The sequence below is a fragment of the Sardina pilchardus genome, chromosome 6, assembly GCF_963854185.1.
Source record: "Sardina pilchardus chromosome 6, fSarPil1.1, whole genome shotgun sequence".
NCBI classification, from domain to species: Eukaryota; Metazoa; Chordata; class Actinopteri; order Clupeiformes; family Clupeidae; genus Sardina; species Sardina pilchardus.
Window position 1 is genome coordinate 7,792,793 of NC_084999.1, and position 16,995 is coordinate 7,809,787.

Consider the following 16,995-nt stretch of genomic DNA (forward strand, 5'->3'; position numbering starts at 1 on the left):
AGCACAAAACTGAGCAGTGTTTACTTCAAAATACCTGATTATTAAGTTTTACATTTAAAACTTAACCGAATCCCACTACCCTTTTTTTCTTCATTTCAAATCTTTCTGGTCATACTGTATTGTGTCCACAAGTTCCTCCATCGTGTCATCTTTCCCATAAGTGTCTTGTGACCTCTGCAACTTGTTGTTGTGTCTGTCCTCACTGACTTGTCATGACCACTTTCTGTCAGCGAGAGAGTCAATTCCTCATAACTCATATGACGTCTCTCCCACTTCCTGTGTGTGTCAGTTACGGGATGCTGGCCTCGCTAAGGTCGGTGGAGCGCTCACTCCTCGCTCACGCATTAGTGTAGCGCATTCGACAGACAAAAACGAATGGTTGATGGCCAACAATGCATGGTGTTTGTGTGTGTGTGCGTGCGTGCGTGCGTGCGTGCGTGTGTGCGTGTGTGTGCGTGCGTGTGTGGACATCAATGCATGACCATAACGTTTATCAGAAAAGCCAGTTATGTATGCATGTGCACCTGACACTCTCAGCTGCATGATTGCATGGATACTATTATTTGAATATTCATGCATCTCCTTTGTTTTCTAGTCTTGTGCTCTATATCTTTCACATCATCATGGCTATGTCAAGTGCCTGACACTCGTTACTGTTGTCTATGTATAATTGCACAGTATCTGTCATTATATTGCTTGTCAGAAGCTTGCTGGATATTCCCATTTGATTATTAGTTTGTGCTGTATATGATAGACTGACCGTTGACCCATTTGACATGGACAGCCAGGAATACCATGCTGACCGTGTTCCTGTGGATTACAGTCGAACTCACTCGTTAAGCTAGGAACTCTTGGGCGTTTCTTCATGTATGCTGATCAGTGGAGTTTCATGACACTTGTTTTGAATAGAGTTCCTGTTAACGAGTATGAGGGAAGTTAGTCTGGAAGGGTGGCGTCAAGTATGACTCATGTGCAACAAGCCCCCAGGGCCTATCTTGATTCAACTCTTAAAGAACTTCAGTGCTTTCAGGGGTTTTGATCTGTATTTCGTAAAAAAAAATAATTAAAAAAAATGAAATTCATCCACATTGAACAATACACAGCGTTGCATCCATGACCCAGGAGAAGAGGGGACGGAAATTACTGTAGGGTAAAGGGTTTAAAAAAGAGGAAAATGTGGATATCATTTGATATAATTATCGCGTATGCAACAGCGCACAGACATACATATACTGTAACACATACTGTAGTAATACATGTAAATAACACCAAAGTTGATGTTAGTTGTGAAACAGGTCTCTTCGCCTGGATTATTGCAACATTTAAGTGAAATATGACTGACTTTGGTCAGGAAGTGATTTTCTGTGTGCGCAGCAGTTTTCTGTATGCACCCCATACATTACTACATGAACATTTTACATGCCAACTCAGGATTTATCCACTGTCCGATGATTGCCAAGTACACATCTCCGGAGAAATATCGTATTAGGACCAGTACATGTAAACCATTCCCATGTCTTTTGGCTCTGCCCTGTCATTACTGGGTGCACGTGGTTATTATTATTATTAATTGTGGGCTATAATGTCATGCACAGTAGCCTACTACATTTTGGTAATATGACAAGAAACATTGTGTCAAGAGAAGATCAATACCTGTTTGAAATTCTGCACCACTTGTTTGCAATCTATTTAAAAACCTGTTATGGAACAGTGTATTCAAAAGGTGTTTATTTAATGCTGTGTGCCATCTATATGTTTTTTATATGGATAACATGGGCATCATGTTCTCTTTCCAGGTTCCAAGTCGGGCTTATCAGATGTCCAGGCAGATCTGGATTGCACATCTAGCCAATCAGATATGGAAACCACCACAATGCACCCCATCGAGTCAGAAGAGTCCTGAAGCCTTTTTGCAAACACTTTGACCTCTCTACACCTTTCTTTTTCTAAAAGAAAGAAACCTGTTTTTGTCCTCATCAAAGTGAATCAGCAGTTCAGCTACAGCACAAAACCAGATCCACAAAAACAGAATCATAAACCTCATGGGTCTCTTGCATGTTTGCCTGTTAAGATGCAGTTAAGCTGTACAGGAGTTGCGTTGGGCAGTATGATGATATGATTGAGAATAACCCAGAAGGAGAAGGGATGTTCTGCGGGGTTTGGAAGTGAGTGTAAGACTACTGTTTGTGTCTGGTAAAAGCACCACATATTGGTGTTTATTGACGTTTTTACTGCTATACTTTGGATAGACACTGAGACACAGAATTCATTCATTTATAATTTAATCCTTCAACTTTGGAGGTATAATATTTCGGGTTTTTTATCAATCAAATCCAGAAAATAAGTGGTACAAGGAAATAAATTTATGCTTAAATATGTGTTCAAGTAAGTCTTGCATATGTAAATATTTGCATATCCCATGGTCCAAATGGAAAGCCAGACATAATAACTGGATTCAGAAGTTTTTGTTATTTACTTGTTACATGTCAAAAGAGCAGCCAAACGTGTTGACTGGGAAGGGAAGATAATCCGAACTACCCTTTAATGCACTATAGCCAAGGTATGCACAGCCCACTCAAATGAAAGGGAGATTTACCCCAGTGGTGGAGAAACGCTGTGGTGCATTTGGGTTGTCAGTACTGGTATACAGTGTCTTTCAATTGGCCTGATATATATAGGTTTCCTTCTGCTTTAAAATAAAATTGCATTCATTTTATTAGCATGGGTGGTGAATCACTGTAGACCTATAGCTTGCTGTTTGTTTGCAATACAATCCCAGTTCCAAAAAATGTTGGGATGCTGGGTAAAATGCAAATATAAACAGGTTGTGATCTGTTAAAATCTGCTAAAGTCTGCTAAAGCCTACCTTACACTGGCAAGATTTGGGAAAGATTCTTGAAAGATTGTAGTCTTTTGAGTAAAGCTTGAATGAGGGCCATTTGTTAAAAGACTACAGTCTTTCAAGAATGTTTCCCAAATCTTGTCAGTGTACTGTAAGGTAGGCTTTAGATGCAAAAAATGACAGGGATTACATCAAATGTTGAAAAGAACAAATTTGACTATTTCAGGGAAAATATAAGCACATTTTGAATTTGATGCCAAATTTAACAGCATGAATAGAGTCTGGGACCTCTCGATTAGGAAACGTTTGCAACACTTGCTTCGCGACGGGCACTAACTTTGAAATCATTGGTCCAGCCTTACCAATCACATTGATCAGAGATTCCTAATGTTACTTCCTACTTCAACTGAACTTTACAAACTGACAATAAACAGCTTAAACAGTCAGGAAACAATGTATGTGGGCCTACCTTTGCTGTAAATAAATTTCTGCATTTTTCCAACTGCATTTTTCTCATTGCTGATTGACCTTACATTCCTTGTCTGAGGGAAACAGTTCAATCTATCTCCCTGAAAGAAGATCTACTGTATGGGGCGGGGCCAGGCTACTTTTGGGCCTCAGATGGCACTGCATTAAAACCAGACCTGTTTCTGTAAAGAAAATCATTGTATGGGTTCCGGAAAACCTCTGATAATCATTGTCTATGCGCACAGTTCGATGCTCCATTCACAAATGTTAGTGTACACTCCATAATGTAAAGAAGAAATTGTATTTAGACATGATACAGAAATGCTACCGTCTTCTTTGGGCCCCATCAGGCTCATTTACTGTAAGGAGGACTGAGGTAAAGTGGAAAATGATCCTGTGGGAACTGGGAAGGCTTACCAAAATGTCAAATTATTTTTTGGGAAATCATGCACTCTGTGTCCTCTGGGCTAGAGAGGAGAGGGGACGGTCCAACTTGTTATAGTGCTCGGTCCAAAACCCAGGCGAGAGTGGGATAACGTGGGAACCAAATACTGTATGTGGCTCATTTCACCCACCTGTGGCTTATTTTCATTGCTCCAATTCCTCTCTACACTCTTGTAAATGCTGTGCGACTGCTGCAGAGATGTGTATGCAGGCTTCAATCAGACTTTAAACCAGGAGGAGCATTTATCCATATCAGCTCATTTCCCAAATTAAGGAGCAATACGAGGAAACATAAAATTGTTTTCTCCACTGGGGAGAAAACACATATGACATGAAGTTATTCAGATTCAGATACCTCTTCATGTCAGACCATGAGAAGAGAAGACCTGGTGGTTGAATTAGATATAGATGGATGGATAGATAGATAGATAGTATAGATAGATACTGTACTTTGTTGATCCCCAAGGGGAAATTCAAGAATTAGCTTTCCATTAGTAGAGGTCTACTATTAAGGGAAAGCTAAACAGCCTGCAATAGGCTACCCTCCATATGCGACTTATACATTTAAATTTAAATACATTTAAATAAAATTTCCCTTTAGACACTTGTTCCAGAATTCTCCTGCCTGCCTACTAAAGAGAAGTAGGCCTACAGATGTGGTAAGAGGATTTATGTGTGAGTGTGTGCACACAATGGCTTCTTTTTTTCCAAGTGGTGGAAGCAGGCTTCTAGGCCTAATGACTATATCTGAACATGATTTAATTCTTCAACTTTGAGACCAAGAAAATAAACAGTTTAATTTCATTTTAGTAGCCTAGGTGTGTGCACTGCATGCAACTCCTCAGGCAACAAGACCTGGTGCTAGGGCTCAGTTGTGTTTCTCAAGTGACTCAGACGGCAGTTCTGTTCAAAGATGTTTGTGACCCAATAGAAAGAAAAAAACAATATTGTAGCCTCTGTGACTCTGTGCCAGTAGCCTACATCACACATTAGTTTAATCTGAGTTCAACTTGAATGTTTAGAAACTAAGCATTTGATGGTAGGCCAAAATAGGTGGGAGCAGTGCCCTCTGAAGTATACAGTACACGGTGTAATGTCGGGGTGTAAAGCCAAAAAAAAAGCAAGGCGGCCCTTTCTTGATCGACGCGATTGGCTAAAACATTATTGCGGAAGTGGGTAACGCTTGCGCTTTTCGTGCCATAATTTTTGTTTAGGGCTGATAGTGCTGCGCCACTAGCTTTGCTCAGACAGTGTCGAAGTTTGACAAGACCGACCAATCCTCTTTTATTGTTGGCTGTGAGTTAAAGTATGATGTCTATTGTTTGTAAAATTAGGTTATACTATCTGTTTCATTATGTGGCATTTGAGCGATGATTCGCAGTGTAAGGCTATGCTTTCGGTTTCACTTAACTGCACTATTGTTAAGTGTTTAGTGTGTGAGACGTTGGCGCAGGACGATCAGGTTAAAATGTAAACTGAATGTCTTTTTAGCCTGCTGTTATTGCCCTACATCTTTAGTAGGCTACCCTAGGCTATAATTATATGTGAGTGGTTTTTTTTTCTCCTTTTTTCCCCCCAACAGTTGCGATGACTGACCCACCCTATAACCCGACCACCACTCCTGTTATGGATTCGAAAGCGAACAAATTTGGACATTTGGACATTTGGGGATTTATTTTGAAATTCGTAGAAGTGGTAAGTAATATAAAAGTTTTCTTAAACAAGAGCCTGTTCTCTTAAACATTATTCTCGCTTTGAAATGACTTGGGCGGCGTAGCCGAAACGCTTCGCATGAGAACCACCCTCTCAAGTCAACGGAAGTTTCTGTTCTTTTTTCTTTCTTTCTTTCTTTCTTTTTTTGAGTTTTATGTAGGCCTTACTTTACTTAATGACTCATTTTATACTATTTCTCAGACCGTAGCCTATTCTGAAGTGGGCGCATGGAGGTAGTCATCTAAGATCCCGTTCGCCATTTTAATAATTATCCTGCCATCAGTGAAGGGTTCACTTGCAGAACGGCAGAACGACAGAACACAGCACTTATCTGAAACAGCCCTATGGCAGGCTATGCATCATCATATTCTGGCTGTCTGTTGAGCTCTTGTCATGATTAAATCTGATGTTTAAGGTAGCACTACTTCAAAGTAGGCTATGGCTCTGTAGAACATTGAACTATACTGTAAGTGCACAGATGTACAACAATGCTTTCTTGAATGTTCAGTGTAGAAGTGAATTCCTGGCTGTCTGGTTCAGCTGTTGATGCAAAGAGCTCATTGCTGGAAATGGATCAGGGTTGTTTTTGTGGTTCTTCTAAATATAACAGAATAGGTCTGACTGACTAGTTTGTGCTTACCAGGCGAACCAAGGCCTATTAGCCACCCACTAATTGTTAGCCAATGACATTAAGAAATATGTTACAAAAGAAAAGCAGTCAATCATGACTGTCATAGTCATACATGTAAGCATAAGAGCAGGTACAAGGCTGGGACTGCAGTCAGGAGGACGTTCCTGCTGTGGCAGACATGCACAAAGGTGTGAGCAGTGGGCACCCCTAAAACTTCCCTCGAGTTCCTGTGATGGAAATTTGATTTATGAATGATTCGCTTTACACTCTTAAGGGAGCAAATAGAAAGCACCAATGAGGCAGTCAGATGGGCCCAGAACAGTGCCTTCCTGTAAACTCTTAAACAGAGTCAGGGGTTGGCAGTGTGCGGCCAGTCTTTGCACCGCAAATGTAATTAACAAAAAGCTGGTGAATTCAATTACGGGAGTCATTTTTAAAGTACAAAGAAAGAGTGTAGGGCAGGCTAGCTTCCATTTGGTCCAAGGGACATTTTTATGCTCGCTAGACGAGAGGCCTCGAAAAGGAAGGATCCTGGGCAATGACAGAAAGTATGTGAGGATAATTGAATGAGGCTGCCATTCATTTTCTTCCTCTCAGATCCCAACAACTGCTCAATTGAAATGTATCACCCATAAATGTTTAGGCTATTAAATTAAATTTGATCTTACTTTTCTCCACTTCCTTTTTCACTAAATGTGGTATGTCTGTAGCCTATACAGAATGGCTTTTTTACAGGTGATGAATTTAGCAGCCATGGTTACATTTATGGTCATTTACTTTTTATCAGTGCACTGAAATGTGAGCCTTAACCATAGTCTAGCTTAGAGAGACAGAACATTTCATGGCAGATGGTACCCTTTTTTGCACTTTGCACTTTGCACTTAGGCCTAATAAACTGTAGACATGATGCAGGGACGAATTTAAGTATTGTAATATTGAAAGACCACTATAATGGCTGATATATTGTTCTTACCCCTGGGTTATCTTCCAGTAAGTCAAGCTCCTAGCATGAGCTCAGAGACTGTCTGGAAATCCCCCTATCCACCCTCTGTATTGGTTTTGAATGCACTCTCCTGTTTGGGTGCTTGGTGCTTTCCGGTAGTTCTGGAGTGCTTTCTTTTTGTATTCTCTGTGTCTCAGTCATGACCTGCTCTACTTGTTAGGCACAGACCTTAACTTGTGGTCCTGTCCTGTACACAAAAACCATGAGCGTCTGGTGTACTGTAGTTGTCTGTTGTTTTTCTGCTGTGTTTAGCCACCATACAGGTTATGTTGTTTGAATGGAGATTTTCCATGGGGGAGCCCACATGTAGAATGGCCTCAGGTTATCAGATCATGCGCTGTAGTATCTTCAGCAAAATACAGCAAACATTCAGACATTATATCGAGAACAAGTGCATAGCCACTGTGATGTTTCTTGTACTAAAGAGAACCGTTCCTAGTTGTGTTGGCATGTTGTTTAATGTTTCAATTCTGGTAGGCTTAGTTGAGGCACTTCTAGAGTCACAAGTGTTTCATGAAAATTGAAATGATCTTCTTGTCACCACACAATTCCCATCTGCCAGAGTAGTTCAGGCGTTCCCATTCCTGGCAGTGTTTTCCCAACGTCAGCAAAATGTTAAAAAAATTGAGGAAGTGTGCTGTAGTGTAGTGGGGTGTGTGTCTGTGTCTGGTAAGGATTAGGCCACCTTATTGTGAGATAAAAATGCGGAAGTCTTGTTCTGGTGATTTAGGGACACTTTTCCGACTTTTTGCGACTTTTCCCATTTGTGTCGAACAGAAACTGAAACGTGCAACTGCTTGAGACTGAGAACATCTCATGCATTCTGTCCACACGTGCTGCAGACATATCAAAACTCCTAGATTCATCCACACACACACACACACACACACACACACACACACACACACACACACACACACACACACACACACACTGTCTCTCTCTCTCTCTTTCTCTTATATTAACATGTTGGTCCAGGCGAGTACACTCCTCCACAAGCCAAGCTAAATGGGCAGCATCGCTCTGATGTGTCTTTCTTTTTAACGGCAACACAGAGACACTTTGTTGAGGCCCCTTCTTTTTTTATTGCGCTCAATCGCAGCATTTACGTCAGCAACTGTCTCTTTTTCTGTCAGCAGTAAATGTTTTTATATAGTCACTGCAAGCTAGGGCGTCTGTAAGATGTGGGTGAGTTGTCATCAAAAGTTTTTTTTGTGTGTGTGTGTGTGTGTGTGTAAAGGCATCACAGTGTATGATACGGTAGATTTGCTTAACAGGGCCTATATGAATCACTATTTCCAAATCCGTCTGCCCTCATTAACAACTGGCATCATTACATACACTAATTTCAGTGGTCCTAAGCCAAGATGCTGTAGTTGCTTCTAAATCAAGGTGACCATTTTCATTCATGTATCATTTCATCGCTGCGATGCAACCAAACCAACCAAGTCCAAACATGTGGTGGCTGTTTTCCTTTGTGCACTGAAGCGGTCTACACATGTGTTGGAAGGGTTGCTACTTCCTGTTTAGCTTACTGATTGCTTCAAAGGGAAAGTTTGTTTGTTTGGTCAGGGAATTTTGTGATCTGGTATTTAACTTTTAAATACCTAAAAACATCCATGAAATCCAGTCCATTTCTTTGGACAGGTGAGGGTAAGCTATAAACATTAACCAAAATGTTGAGAAGAAAACAGACTGGAGAAAATGATGAACAGTTCCCGACCATACACAACATCATCTTTAAGCTATGGTGTGTGATGCTATGGACACGAAACTAGGTCACTAAGTTTGTATTGATATTGCTTCAGATGGAAGCAACAGGGTTGAGAATTCATGTTTAGGGCTATACAGTACAACAAAACTGAGAATCACCTAAAATATGCGTCAAATGTAACCCTCTCCTGTTTTTTTCAGTGGGTGTGGGTGTGTTGAGGGGTTGTGTGTATTTCTGTGTAGGGCTAAACAAATGCTGCAAAACTGACCATCACTTAAAAACATGTATCAAATGCAGCTCTTTGGGGTTTTTGTACTTTATGTGGGTTTGTGTGCACGTGTGCATTTGTTAGTAGACATGCAATTCTGTATGTATAATATGTGTCCCTAACATGAAAGGGTGTGTTTCTCTGTAAACTCTTTTTGAAATAAACAAGTGATTGAAAAAGAGCAGAATATAGTTCAATGGTTGAGTCTATCAGATTGCAGTTTTTAACATTGTAGTTACAATGCTAACAATAATAAAGACTTTGGTAGGATTATTTTAATACGGTGGGCTTCACCGCCTCTGGCTGTGGTTTCCATTTACCGTAAGGGAAGTGCTAAAAATCCCTAAATTCCTCAATAACTCATTCTGTAGTTCAGTGGCAGACCTTCTAATGAGGAGGCGCAACATTGAAAGAATCCTCCATAGAAATGTATGGGGTTAGTTCGTAACACCAATATGGCAGTTGTCTACACATATCTCGCCCCTTTCTGTTATATAAGTAACCAACTACACCAACTTTTGTCCTTTTTAAGCCTCATTTTAGCTATCATATGTCAATATGACCTCCCATTACCAATTTGGCCACCAAGTGGAGAGGGCTTGCCTAGACTTTGGTTTAACTCCTAAAATTAAGGCTTAAGATGGTACACATTTAGATGGCTTCTCCCCAGCTCCAGTGTTGTCACAGACAGAGAATATTATGAACGTTGAGCTAGCCTAACTGTGCTTCAGATTTACTCATTATTTAACCACAGAGTTCGACTGTGTGTGTGTGTGTGTGTGTGTGTGTGTGTGTGTGTGTGTGTGTGTGTGTGTGTGTGTGTGTGTGTGTGTGTGTGTGTGTGTGTGTGTGTGTGTGTGTGTGTGTGTGTGTGTGTGTGTGTGTGTGTGTGTGTGTGTGTGTGTGTGTGTGTGTGTGTGTGCATAAAAGTCCCCTGTTTAACTGTTTCCACCTCTGTGTTTCCACAGCTCCTGTCATTTGTAGCCTTTGTCCTGGAGGAGGTGGTGGCCACATGTAATTCTTGTGGCGTCCTCTACTTCTTTGAGTTTGTCAGCTGCACGGCCTTCCTCTTTACCTTGCTCCTCTTCATCCTCTTGGCCTCCCCACTGCACAAGAAAGTGGGCATCGGCAGCTGGGATCGCCTGGTCAGTACCTGTATCTGGATATACCTGTGTTCTTACAATCTGTCTATCGATCTTCTATCCATAAATTACAGGAACGTCTGTGTGTTTGTTATTCACGTATCTCTCGAACCATTCCTCCGATTGTTGTCAAACGTGGCAAGTGTCTTAAGTGCAGTGCCAAGTTTAGCATTGTTTGGATAAGTAATGTAAAAGATATTGATATCAAATTTCTTATTGTGATGCGCTATTTGGAACGTGCATTATTTTTCGATATACCGCACGGCTATGAAGTAGTTCCCTTCTTTTGAGCTTATTACACTTGAATATTAATTCGCCATTGTGAATGTAACGGTAAAAACAGCAATGTTGTATCTAAGACAGCGGCAATATAAACGAAAATGATAGTAGCAGTGGTATAAGCGGGATAATCAACTCCGGGCCGTGCGTCGTTGATTATCCCTTACGTAAAGCACACGTTGGGTCTCCCTCCTCTACTGTAGCCACTCCCCCTCTCACACAGCATGTGAGCACATTGGTCAGAGACAGAGAGGGTAAAGATGCAAGATGGTCTGACAGTGTCAGATTCCCTGTATGCTGTTTGCTTGCATAAAATGAATCCGGATTTTACAACACGCCAACAAACACTGGTATGCAGTGGGTATTCAAAATAACACAACAAATTATGTGTAATAAACTGACACTTTGAATAGCCCAGGCTACTTTGGACTTGAACTTTTGAATAAACAAACGACAATTCTGACTGCAAGGTCCCAAATTGAAAGTGTTAGGTTAATGGTCCCAAATGTAGACATTTCAAAATGCTACACAGCTAGACAGTGAGTGGCAGGCAGACAGAGCCACATGTCTCTTATGCTACCAAAGACTGCTTTTGAGGGACATCGTCGCAAGTCTCACGTGATGATGCATCTCTGTACAAACTGGTTTGCCTTCTGGATTATGAAGTTCAATAGGCTAAACATATAGCCGTACATGAAAGACAACGAGTGGCAGACAGAACGTGATGTCACCTATAGGCTAGAGATTGTTGAGTCACATCGTTCCAACTTTCATACGATGATTCATCAATTTCCACAAAATGGTACTGTATGTCTTTTCTATCAGGGAAGTTATTCAGTAAGCTTAGCAATAAATATATAGCCTTAATGCAAAACAGCTGTTAGGCTTGTGTCATTTTGATCTGTAAAAATGTCACATGTAGCCATGCCTAAACTCTGCTGACTGCACATGTGTTACATGTGTATTATAATATAATATTCAGTACCCCGTAATTTCCCGACTATTAGCCGCGGCTTGTACATTGATTTTGCTAAATTTCTCCAGCTATGAGGTTAATACAGGGGGGGCAGTTAGTATGGTACTAATTTGGTTTTGTTTCTTTTAACTTGCATGAAACACTGTCCTGCGGTGTATGCACAATGCGGCTTATATGTGGGAAATTACTGTATTCATTATTTAATGCTTAACTGGAATGATGTTTTTCCGTATCATCCAACAAAAAGCATGCATACCTGCGGGCATGTAATTGTGCTACAGATTTTCTACAGGAATGGCATGTCTTAACAGACACTGCACTAGTGTAGCAGAGCAAATATAATCCCTGGTTTGCTAATCTCAGGATTGCTTTTGAATGTTGGATGGAATATTGTACAGTGATAATACAATCTTAATACTTTTATTCATTAGCTGTGTTGTGCATTCACTTAATCTTGTTTCTTAACACGGACACTCTGTTACAGGACTTTGGATATACGCTTCTGATCTCCCTCCTCTTCATACTTGCCTCGATTCTCTTCCTCGCCGACAACAGTGGGTCTGATTTGGAGACGGGGGCAGGAGTAAGTCTTTTCAGCCATGTTGTTTCTGTTGTTTTACACTTAGTATTAGTAAGTAGCAAAGTAATAAATTATGTATTCAATTCAATTCAATTCAATTAAAAAAACTTTATTTATCCCCGAAGGGCAATTTCTCCATGCAGGCATAGTGACATATAAGACATAACATTAGTGAAACTTGATGATTGTTCCTCAAATGTGAACACTTTTTACCGTTAAGTTTTACAATGGTCCCACTTACTGCAGTGTGGCCTGTAAGTTTTTCTTAATGTATTATATATTATGTATTCTATATTCTATGTACTGTACATAGGGCTTTGATTTCATTGTTGGGCAACAGGCAGAGCAATGAGCAAAGTCCAATGCACATGAACTAAAACTAACTTGTGTGGGATTGCGCTGAGCATTGTGCATCCCCAATCATGTCTGTGTTAAGGATCTTGTTCATGCTATTGGGCATAATGACTTTACCCAGATAGATAGATAGATAGATAGATAGATAGATAGATAGAAAGATGCTTTATTGATCCCCAAGGGGAAAATTCAAGATTATGTTATTAAGTTGTTATGTCAGCTTTGGTCCATGCACAGCAATTTTGCTGGTTGCTTATTCCTCAGCTCGTTGCCACCTGCCCAGCAATATAATTACGGTTTTAAGGGCATTCATCAGGGCTTTCATTATACCATATGAATTTTCCAATTGTGTCCTGTTTTATAGGTGTTTGGCCTCATCTCCGCTCTCGTGTTCTTGGCCAATGTGGCCTACCTTTTGTTGAAGAGACGAGATAAAATCTTTAAGACAACTGACAAGACCCCCAGCACACCACCTGCACAAGTCACAAATCCAGAAGAAGAGAAACTCCGCAATGGTGAGAATGCGTGATGGACACCTGCGGTCACATTCTGTCATCTTAAGAAAGACTTGAAATTGCTTCAGTGGTGACGAACATTGTGTCTGGAAATTTTAAATTTAGTTTAGATTTTAGACCTCAAATTGTTTTAAAGAAGCAAGAAAAGAAAATAAGAGTGCCAAAGATCGGATATTTTTGTGGCTCAGAGTTAATTTATAAATTAAGACAAAAAACATGTCCGGCATTAAAAATGCAGATTTTTTAATATATATATATACACAGTATATAAATATAACAATTCGTGTTCCCCAGTATTTTGGAGTTTCTTTGCATCCCACTGCATTTTAGCTGTTTAGTTTTGGTCAGGGCAGAAAGACAAAAATAAATGCTATCAAAGTATCTGAAACTGATGCATAAATTACCCAATATCATACAGTGCATATAACATTGACTAGATTTATTTTATTTTATTTTATTTTATTTTATTTTATTTTATTTTATTTTATTTTATTTTATTTTATTTTATTTTATTTGTAAAAGGTGAATTATTTTCAGTCTTGCTCTTGAAATGTATCATATCTGTATTTTTCACTTAACATTAGAGGAAATTATTTTAGCATGGAGCACTTGACATTTCTACCTAAGATTATGAGATTCCATTCAGTGCACTGCAAGTTGGTAAATTAGATCATTGCTAACGTATTCCACAAGGGGGCAGTGTAGTAACATCATCTAGGGAAAGTTGGAACAGAAGGACATCTGTTGACAGGAAACCTGTTGACCGGAAAATACTATTGAATTTTTATTTGAAAGATAAAATTAGCAATTTTGCCTGATTTGACAGCCGTTCAGTTACCTGTGTTCAAATTGCCTTAGAAATATATGCAAATATTTGAGATATTTTGAAGCAGGATTGTACATCAATGATGTAAAGCAATTGTCGTTGGCAAATTACTTGGTGTACCTTTTTTATATTGTTTTTCTTTTTCATTCATTGTTATTAGTTGATATTAGTGCCTTTGTTATTTTTTGTGTCATATCTGTACATGGAAGTGTCTTTGTGTGCCTTATTGTAAGTATATTGCTCGTCGTGTTTCAAAGATCAATAATATACAGTAAGTTTTCGGGCCCAGTTGTTCCAAAATAGATTATGATGAACTGGATGGGAAAAGGATTCAGATTGCATTCTACAACACTGCAAAAAAGTTGCCCGAGGCAATGTACAGTACATACTTTTTTGTACATACTTTTTTTGTGTCATGGAAACAGTGTGTTGGATTTGCTGAACTGCACTAACAGAAGTTTAGATCCATTGTGCGTTAAGCGTTATGGCAGGAAGGGTTTTGTGATTCCTGGAATGGAAAATGGACTGCAAGCATAGTGGGATGTTCACTATCCTTATCCCATAGGTGTCCTTTCATCAGTATATGTGTATGGCAATCTGTTCAACATTGTTTTAAATGAATTCCATCCAATTAACATCCATTCCATTGCCAACTGACACGGTTTCATTAAAGCCGTTTTATAAAGCCGAAGGTTGAGCCTTCTAGAGCAATGGCACAGGCATGATTGCAATGGAATACTCCCTTTTAAAGCTACACAATGTAGTTCTTTTACCTTAAAGTAATGACTAGTAAAACACATTTTGATCATGCGTGTTGATTGATGCCCAAATTGATGCAGAATTGTGTTTCTGTCTAAACCAATGCACACCTGGAACACTTGGAAGCACTATGTAGCTTGGTTCTGACTAGAAACATTACACTTTTCACCGATCTTTACCAGGGTACCAGTTTGGCACTAAATGGATACCCAATACATTGAAAAGTGAGCGAAAGTGGCATTCCTACGTTGTGTTACTTTAACAGGCGGAAACCTAAGGGAGGTCGGGGGCACAGGGAATCAGTTGTGTCAACGAATCCATCAGAGAGATCTTTGTATGCTTGCAATATTACCTTTTCTATTGTATCAGGTATACTCAGTAAATTCCTCTTTTTTTAAATAAATTCATTAATTTTGATATGAAGTGCAAACTTTGCATCATCTTTGTCATTACATCAAGATTAAACCACCCACATTTTCATTTTTGTTTTATTTTGTCTGGTATCATTTATATGAATGACATGCCAAGTTTGACTCAATGAGGATTCTAAATGCCATTTCCCCAATCCTGGCTACACACAGTAGACACTACACACGCCTACTTGTATTTCTAGAAAAAGCTTTAAGAGGTATTTTATTTTTCTCAGATTAAATTATCTTCCCTTCATACTGTAGTTGAATTGTTCTTCATTGTTTTCATTGTGAAGCCCAAACAAATTACCAAAAGATTTGGTTTAATAATATACTTTTTGACTTGACTTAACAACTCAGTTTTGCCAATAACTGCAGAGGGTGCTATACATGATCTATCAAGTGTCACATTTTGAGTTATTTTTTTTGTTTTTGACAAATAAGTATACATGTACAATATCCCATACATGAGCATTGCACTACATTTGATAATAGGAGGGAAGAGCCGTTTTCAAAGAATGTGCTACTTCATCCAGACTCTCCTCAAGATCCGTATCCTGATCACACGACACAAGACTAAATAAACTGCACTTACACTTCTTACACTCTTGCATATGGACTGAACACACACTGCACCTACAGTATACTCTCTCTTGCTATTTATTTTAAAAAAAATAATTATTGATCTTTCTTCACACTCACACAGAAAAAGCACATTACATTTCACTACATGTTTTAGAATTTCTATGTACAGGTGTGTGACAAACAAACCTTCTCGTATCCTTGTGTTTGAAGTTTATAATGACCAAACCCTTTCCTTTTTGTGGTGAAACTGTTCTATCACAGGTGTTGTTTCCTGCTCATGTGCTAAAACATTGAGACGTCTCTATCAAAGCAGCTTCCCGATTAGCTTGGGGGTGGGTAGGTGTCTGTGCTATTACACAATCATACAATAAAAGCTTGGTCTTTTGGGTCCCCACTGTCGACTTCAAGGCAGCGTTGCCATACCTTCCAGGCAGCGCTGCCTGCCTTGAGATCCATGGTACGGGCCTAAAAGACTATGAAGAGTTCAGATGCAGAAGCCTCCAAACGCCACCTCCATTAAAACTGAGATAACAATGGTGAGTTAATGCTTCCCACATATACTATATGTTAATCAAATAATTTTTGCTTCAAAGCCCGATAAAAATATCACTCTCTTCCTGGTCTAAAATAATGATTTGAAGGAAAAAACCTATGAGCTTGATTTAAACAAAAAAGAGCTAATTTAAAAGAAAAGTGGTCAGATGGATTAAGACTGTTTTGCATCTGAACTCTTCTTAAATCAAAACGCAATGCAAACAAGCCTCCTTAGTAAGGCTGGCAAAAGATGTTACTCAGGACTGCCACGGGTGTGGCCACAGGGGGGAGGGGAGAGGGGCCAGAGCAGGAGCTACACTGTTTCCATGCACTTCCCGCGGTGGAAAACTCTCCCCTTCAGTCCAAACACAAACAGCATGGACGTCTCACTTATTCCACTGCTCCCACCCTCCTCCTCTGCCGCCTCCGCCCATGCCTTTTCTTCCTCCTCCTCCTCCTCCTCGTGTTTGGACCAGCTGTCGGTACGTTTCTCTGTCGTCACTGCTTATCTTAACCTCTTTCCGTCCTGGTCTCCCTACTTTGACCACGCTGCATTCTTGGGAAAGCCTGTAAAGTGGTAATATTTTGAAGTTTGGCTCTAAGACGTCAAGGTAATGAAAATGCGTGATGGTTGACAGTACGTGGCAAAGCTGTTTTTTTTTTATATAGTCCTGTAAGCACTGCCAGTCACATATCCATCTAAAGATGACCCTCCCTATACTGATATCTCTTGTTCTCTTTACCTCTCTGCTCTCAGAATAGCATTGGGCACTCCACCCACACAGCCCCTGCTTTGAACTGACAGACATATAGTGCATGTGCGCGGCGGTATGGAAAAATGGAGTGTTGTGTAGGATAGGAGCGGAGCACAGCCGAGCTCTGTCATCAGCAGCGCAGCTTTCAGTCCGCAGGTCCTTATAAAGTCATGTGGGAGCGCAGAGCCTGGGGCGTC

The 16,995-nt window shown here is 39.9% G+C and overlaps 2 protein-coding genes across 3 annotated transcripts in view; both read left to right on the forward strand.

Annotated features, from left to right (window-relative positions):
- The window catches only part of LOC134082015 (cytoplasmic dynein 1 light intermediate chain 1-like), an 11,094-nt gene extending 7,745 nt beyond the window's left edge, over window positions 1-3,349 (forward strand). The window contains exon 13 of the mRNA XM_062537647.1: window positions 1,797-3,349. Within this exon, the coding sequence (XP_062393631.1) occupies window positions 1,797-1,903 (107 nt within the window). The 3' untranslated portion in view covers window positions 1,904-3,349. The remainder of the gene's footprint in view (window positions 1-1,796) is intronic.
- A 1,576-nt stretch (window positions 3,350-4,925) lies between these two features.
- cmtm6 (CKLF-like MARVEL transmembrane domain containing 6) lies at window positions 4,926-14,994 on the forward strand. 2 transcript variants are annotated; one of them, XM_062538261.1, is made up of 5 exons: window positions 4,926-5,050; window positions 5,337-5,449; window positions 10,052-10,228; window positions 11,965-12,063; window positions 12,779-14,994. In XM_062538261.1, exons 2-5 carry the CDS (start codon window positions 5,342-5,344, stop codon window positions 12,941-12,943), a joined length of 549 nt encoding a protein of 182 aa, XP_062394245.1. In that variant the 5' UTR covers window positions 4,926-5,050; window positions 5,337-5,341; the 3' UTR covers window positions 12,944-14,994. The 2 variants fall into 2 exon arrangements, with proteins under 2 accessions (XP_062394245.1, XP_062394246.1); XM_062538262.1 differs by having other exon boundaries at window positions 4,932-5,060.
- Window positions 14,995-16,995: the final 2,001 nt, after the last annotated feature.